This window comes from Coregonus lavaretus, assembly GCF_964263955.1.
Source record: "Coregonus lavaretus genome assembly, contig: HAP1_SCAFFOLD_3924, whole genome shotgun sequence".
Lineage (NCBI taxonomy): Eukaryota > Metazoa > Chordata > Actinopteri > Salmoniformes > Salmonidae > Coregonus > Coregonus lavaretus.
The window spans coordinates 37,061-44,777 of NW_028157592.1; the positions used below are offsets into that span (position 1 = coordinate 37,061).

At 41.4% G+C, this 7,717-nt stretch overlaps 1 protein-coding gene across 1 annotated transcript; it reads left to right on the top strand.

The window, feature by feature from the left end:
* Positions 1 to 1,972: 1,972 nt before the first annotated feature.
* LOC311125221 (shisa family member 6) lies at positions 1,973 to 5,785 on the top strand (the record flags this gene model as incomplete). The annotated part of the gene is made up of 2 exons (XM_084199273.1): positions 1,973 to 2,505; positions 5,625 to 5,785. Coding segments are annotated over 2 exons (694 nt in total), but the record flags the coding sequence as incomplete, so codon positions are not given.
* Positions 5,786 to 7,717: the final 1,932 nt, after the last annotated feature.

The window sequence follows — 7,717 nt, forward strand, 5'->3', positions numbered from 1 at the left end:
CAGTCCCGTGGTCAGGTGCCACAAAGAGGGACCTCTGAGAATTACAATTGGCTCAGAACTGGGCAGCACGGCTGGCCCTTAAATGTGCACGGAGAGCTAACATTAATAATACACATGTAAATCTCTCATGGCTCAAAGTGGAGGAGGGATTGACTTCATCACTACTTGTTTTTGTAAGAAGTGTTGACATGCTTAATGCACCGTGGTGTCTGTTTAAACTACTAGCACACAGCTCGGACACCCATGCATACCCCACAAGACATGCCACCAAAGGTCTCTTCACAATCCCCAAGTCAAGAACAGACGATGGGAGGCGTACAGTACTATATAGAGCCATGCCTAAAAACAGATAAAAATACACCTTATGGAACAGCGGGGACTGTGAAAAGACACACACACACACGCACAGACACACGCTTACACATAAACATGATAAGACACACACTCTACACACGTACACATTCATTTTTTGTATTGTAGATATGTGGTAGTAGAGTAGTGGCCTGAGGGAACACACTTAATGTGTTGTGAAAAGTGTTACTAAATGTAATATTTTAAATTGTAAATAACTTCCTTAATGTTGCTGGACCCCAGGTAGCAGCTGATGGGGATCCTTAATAAATACAAATATGTACATATCTACCTCAATTACCTCGTACCCCGTGTATATAGTCAATGATCGTTACTCGTTGTGTATATATTATTACTTTTATTATTACGTGTTATTACTTTTCTATTATTGATCTATTTCCTTTCTTTCTGCATTCTGTTGTTTACGAAGCATGTGACGAATAACATTTGGATTTGATTGATTTGATTTGACATAAGAAAGAGCGAGGGAGATGAAGGATGGAGGGAGGAGAGAACAAGTAGACACGGGGGACGGGAGGGAGGGAGGGGTCTCTTGCTGAGCTCTCATATTCTATTCACTCTCCTCGCGTCAGACAGAGACCAAGTCAACGGGAATCTTGACATAGGTAGGTTTCATCACCATACTTTCTCTATCTTTGAACTATTGCTTGTGCCTCGCATTAAAATGCAGATGACTAAATTAAATTGCGTTCTGTTGTGCTTTTTCCGTAAGATAAAATGAATAACTTTTAAGTAGCCTAATATATTGAAATTGGCTATTATTCGGCGATATTTTACAGAGTGAAAACAAATATTTGGCTGCAATTAAAACCGTTTTGAATGTATTGGTTCTACTCTATTTGAATATTCTAAAGCATTTTATGCATTTGGAAAGTTTCAGTTGCAATGGAATGTCTGTGCATTGAAAGGGATTTAAACAAGCACGTCTTAACTGCATGCAGCCGTTATGAAAAGCCCAGAATCCCTGAATGTCAAACACTTCACGAAAAGGATGTGACAGAAATACCGCCGTTCAGAATAAATGACTGTGGTTTCCATCGCGTGGATGAATAGTTGGCTTTGATTAGACTTAACGCACCCCCCTTGACGTGCGGATAATGGCTTATGAAGCGTTTTGTTTGTTTCCTCTATAGCGCAACTTTCACCACACCAAGAAGATGTGAACACAAGCCCTGCCTTGTAAAGACGACTCGACTCAAGGCGCCCCACATAACTCAGTAATTGGACAGCGACCTGATTTCAGCACCTCCAACCCGGCGGAAAGCACATAGTCCCTTCCAATCGTCTGTCCTACCAGAGCGTAACCAAGGCATGCAGTTCAGTGAATGACGATTCTCTCTATCAGAGCGCAATGGGTTTCAGAAGCGCTGGTATTAGTGATATATTTAACTAATGGCGTCTTCGATACCGATGATACTCATTATTCTAGCCAGTATGGTAACAGTATCGATACCGAGGGGACCAACGCGAGTGGCAGATGACAGGTTTGCAACAGCCTTGTCGGACTGAGAGCCCTATCGCATTCACTTCAAGTAGGCCTACCAAGTCAGAGAAGATCACAAGCGTTGCATCGGAAGTGAATTGACAAGTTAGACACACCATGGGGATACGGCACCTTTTTCTGCTCCTCATATACCTGGATCCCCTGAGCGTTCTCTGCGCCGGGACGGGAAGCAAGAAGATGAAACCGGTGACCAAGCGGACTCCCAAGGCGAAAGACGCCAACATCACCGCGGCGGTCCCCACCGCTGCGCCGCTGAAGAACACGACCAAGGACTACGATACCTGCACGGGTTACTACGACGTGAGCGGACAATTTGACAAAGAGTTTGCGTGTAACAACACGGTTCACCGCTACTGCTGCGGGTCCTGCTTCCTGCGGTTCTGCTGCCAGGAAAAAGAAAAAAGAGTAGACCAGTCAAGCTGTAAAAACTACAACAAGCCGGACTGGGTGAAAACGCCTCCCCCGTCGCCAGCCTCTACGGGACAGCCTTTTGACCCCAGTATGGACCAGACGAACACTGCGGTGTACATCACTTGTGGGATCATAGCTTTTATTTTAGTGGTGGGAGTTTCGGCTAAAGTTGCCTATGACAAAGCCACAGAGCCCCCTCAGGAAATGAATATCCATAGGTAAGTCAGAATGAATGAATTAATAAATTAATGAATAAATTAATGAATTAATGAACGAACGAATATCCATGTCTGCTTGGGTGCAAAGCCCCCTTTTAACCAGGTTGAGCCATGTCCTGCTTTACAATATTGACACAGCTTATACAAATGATTCTATCACCCACTAGTTCAAATGGTACATGCATTTTGTTTTTATTATATTTCATTGGATTATACGGAATTGAGAGTAAACGCCAGAATGCCATTAAATCTGGGACACTAGGCTAGTGTACACACTAAAAAATGATGGTTCTAAATAGTACCAGATATGGGTTATTTGGCTTGTAACCATAGCAGAACCCTTTTTGGTGCTATATAGAACCTTTTTTGAAGGTTCTATAAAGAACCATGCTCATAAGGTTCTAAATGGAACCTGTATGGTGCTATAAAGAACCATTCAAAAAGGGTTCCGCTATGGTTACAACCCTTTTTGGGGCTATATAGAGCACTTTCTTATGGTTCTTTATAGAACCTTTATGGAGAATGGTTCTCAATCTGAAAGGTTCTTTGTAGATCCTTTTGAAGAACCATACAGGTTTTTCTTATTCTGGCCAGCCATATTATATTTTTAAACTTCAATAGGCATTACTGTGTTAATTGACAAGTTGAATCAAGTGAGTTACCTCTGAAAAAGCTGGGGGTTTCTGAGAAGAGAAATGACAACCACTGACTGATTTAATCAACCACTCTCAATTGACACAATACAATATTACACAACAGATTACACAAACTGGAATGACACTCTCACTCACGGTTGCACAAATAGAGCTATGCGCAAACCACACCCCAAAATATTTGAATGAGCCACCTCCCCAAAATTTAAATTATCACTAAAAGACCATATAACCCTTTTGTGAACTGTAAAGAACCATTGAAGGGCTCAAAGGGTTATTTGAGTCATTATGGTTCCACATAGAAGCATTACCCTTCCCAAATAACCTTTGAGGAACACTTATTTTTTAGTGTGTACACATGAAAGCCCAAAATAATTGCAGAGGTGTTCAAAGGGAAATATTTACATGATTTGGTTAGGCTGGCATACCAAGTGTGTGGTGAAGGACTGATCCTACTGATGTATATATGTATATATATATATATATATATATATATATATATATATATATATATATATATTTTTTTTTTGTATGTTTCACTGCATGTGTTGAATCTGGTTTATGCATCATAACATCAAGCTGATGTAAAAATATAGAGAGCGCTGACAAATCCCTTAAAATTTAAATGAATAAATCCAGACGCACAACAATGTCTATGCACATTTCCCTCGTAAAATACTCATAAAATGTCAAGGCCTTTGCTAAGTCAAGACAACCAGCTTGTCATCAGTTGATTGTCATAGATCATAAAATAGAAAATATAACCTATTCCAGCCCCCCCCCCCCCTCCCATCTAACTCTAGTTCCATATCACCTATCAGACCAACACCAACACGTTCTCTGTGGTGGTGGTGTGGGCATTCTCAGACTGCAGTGGTGAACTGACATGGGTTAAACAGGGTTATGTTGGAGTCTTCCACAAAGTAGCTGTCTGTAGTTCTGTGTTTTCTCAGCTGTTTTCCCGGCTCCCTCTGGGGCTTTGCCACATTACATTTACCACAGACTAGTGGACAACACATGATGCTGGAGAGCACACATCAGTGAGTAACTGCTGATACACATTGTAGTCTCCCTCTATGAAACGTGGTCCTTCTATACATGCATGATGCAACACTGGAGTGATCTAGAGACATTCAATACTGTGTCACGCACAGGCGGCAGGTGGCACCTTAATTGGGGAGGACGGGCTCATAGTAATGGCTGGAGCGGAATTAATGGAATGGTATCGAACAAATCAAACGCATGGTTTCCATGTGTTTGATACCATTAAATTCACTCCATTATTATGAGCCGTTCTCCCCTCAGCAGCCTCCTGTGGTATCACATCAAGGATCGTTATAGTTGTCTGACATGTCTGCACCACAGCGAATCCAATGATAAAGTACATAACAGCAAATCACGGATCTGAAATAAATAAAAACAGGATAACATTTATAGAACAGAAAAGGTTATGCTGTAGATATATTTGTCATGCACAAGGCCTTGAGCAATCGCAGCAACGCAAACATAATTTCATTTCCTCCTCTTCAAAAGCTCTGCCAGAAAAAACAAAACATTTTGGTTATTTTCTGTCATGATGGTGTTGAGTTGTTCCATTCCCTCTCTCCCTTCTCCTTCTCACCCTCGAGGGTGCCATACCTCCGTACACACCTGGTGTCGGCCTGAAAAACACTCAAATTCAACCCAATTATAACTGCTTCTCATAAACTCAACTATGCTTCTGTTTCTGTTGTTAGTATATTTGCTATCGTCACTGTTTTATTAATAGAGTGGATGTCCATGCCCCCCGCTGACATTTAATTAGCATAATACACAACTCCATAGAATCTGTCCGTTTAAACTAAACATATCTAGCTTGGATTGCGTCTCAATCCACCGCATCTGCCGATGCCGGTCTTCCGCATCTGCAGTGAAAGGTGGCAGATCTACGGTGGTATTTGTCAGACCAGGAGACATCCCCAAAATGTAGTGCCGAAAAGGGGTTAAATATGGTGAAAAAATCTAAACATAATTTCCTGATCTATCGTATATCTCTCAGACACTTCAAAACGTACGTTTATATATATATTTTTGACTTTCTGTTTTTCCATGTAGTGAATCTGTTATTCAATGTGTTTCTATGGGCTAATAGCAGTAAGGCCACATTCAATATTCCATCAATAAAAAAAATTCAATTTTTTTGTACTTACATTTTTATACAAATCAAATAGCTAAATGACCCTTGGTATGACCATCTTAAAACAATTCCATATGTTAGCTTAGTAGAAACCCAGCCCCGGGCCCTTATACCTTAAGGGGTTTAATAACGGTTCTCTATAACCATTCAGTGCCAAAAAAGAATGTACGCTCACTCACCTTGGAGTGTAGTGTAGATGCTTGGAGAAGTGAGCTAAATAGACGTAACAGTGACTTTTGGTGCACAAACTTAATAAAAACCAAACATGTTTTCTCTCTCTGTGTCCCTAGGGCCCTTGCAGACATCCTGAGGCAACAGGGGCCCATTCCCATATCTCAATATGACTGCGAGAACTTTTCAGCCATGAACGGCTCTCCCAAAGACAACACTCCTCAACGAACCTCCTCCAAGAACCACTACACCCCTGTCCACCAGTCTAAGTCCAACCACGGTATGTGACCTTTATAGTATGTAACCTTTATAGTATGGTACATATACTCTACTGTTTTCTTCAAAGACAAATTGGTGAAGTGGCACAGATGGGCAAATTGGTGAAGACAAATGGGCAAATTGGTGAAGTATTATGAGCATACTGGAGTGAAGTGTGTGAATGTGTTGGTGCATGATCATTATGCTTCCAGTAGTGGTGCGTGGGTATAATCACTGGGGAAGCCAAGCCAGGAAAAAATGGCCATATTACATCCTCTGTGTTGTGATAACTGCGTTGTTTGCTCTATAGCCTGTTAGTTCATATGCCTTGCCACCGTGATATAAAGACCTAAAGGCAGAGACAATAAGAAGACACAATGGCAGAATAAATTCAACCACACCTTTTTTTTTTTTCATCACAAAACCGGAGAGCAACATCTGTCCGGTGAAATCCACAAAGCATACTGCATGTAACAAACAGATACTTGACCTACAGCATGGTCAAGCAAGGTAATGTTTCAGACATTTTCGGGCTACTAAACAACCATTGATTTAGAACCATTGCACAGGAGCTGCCTCCACTATTCCAGCACCATGTCAACTTTAACGTTTCAACGTCATCAAATCACCTCTGCTTATGCTCTAATACAGTGACAAATAAAATATAAAAAAATATAAAAAATTTAGTCCAATCAACGTAAGATAAATATGATGTCAATGGTACAGATTTATGTGTGTGTGTGTGTGTGTGCTTGCAAGAAAAAACAAGATGTTGACTCCAATGCCATCCTCCTCTCTTTCATGTTGCTGAAATGGTCTATGTCTGTCATACAGTACACACATTTCGTTCTTGTTGTCCTAGGCTACCTGGCTAAAATGCTTCCTTGCTAGCCTAACTTCTTTTCATGGGCAACGATTAGCCAGCTAGTTAACATTAGCCTACTACATCTAGCTACATATTGAATTTCCATCCTCTCAGGCCAGGGGCACAATGTATGAATTTATGGTTGGATCAGAATCGCCGTTATAATCATTGGCCAGTATGGAGAATTAAGTAAAACCACAGGTCCAAATCCTTATCTATTTAGGAAAGAGATAATTTTAACTAGCTAGCTAGCCACCGGAGGACAACTGTCACGAATTCCGCCGAGACTGCTCCTCCTCCTTGTTCGGGCAGGCTTCGGCGTTCGTCATCCCCGGAGTACTAGCTGCTACCGTTTGATGTTCTCTATGTTTGTTTGGTTTTGTCTGTTTGGTGCACCTGTGTCTTATCACTTATTGATTATGTCACCTATAAGTTTCCTTTGGTTTTGTTTGTAGTTGTGTGTTGTTGTCCGCCTGTCCGTTGGGGTTTTGCTCTGGTGTATTTAAGTGTATTGACGCACTGTTTGCGCATCGCTTATATTTCGTGTTTTACGCACTGTTTGCGTATCGCTCGCCTCCGTTGCTTGAGGCCCGTTCTTTTTGTATTGTCATATTTCTGACTAGTAAAGTCTGTTGGACTAAGCTTCTGTGTCCTGCGCCTGACTCCAACACCACATCCACTTCAAACACTGACAACAACAGCACAACGAGATGCAACAATTCCATTTTTTTCTGTCAATTATGTTTGGCTTTTGAAGTGATGTGATTGGTGTGAAGCCAAATCCAAACTGGCTTCCCTTGACACTTTTTTTGGGTGCACCATGATCATTTACAGTTGATCTCGCTCAGTTTAGCTCAACGCTGATTGGCTCTTATTTTATAATTTTTGTTCATCAATGCTCGCTGGCTTCCCTTGTATTCAATGCTACGGGCGGCAACAATGTCATACTCTTTTGGACCAGACAGCATCAGATAGATGGCCTACACATACAGAGACAGAGGGGTGCTGTTTCGCTCGCTCGGATGCTTTGTCAGATGAGATACATTCTGCCTCTTCCGAATTAAAGGAAAATTATGAAACACAGAGAGA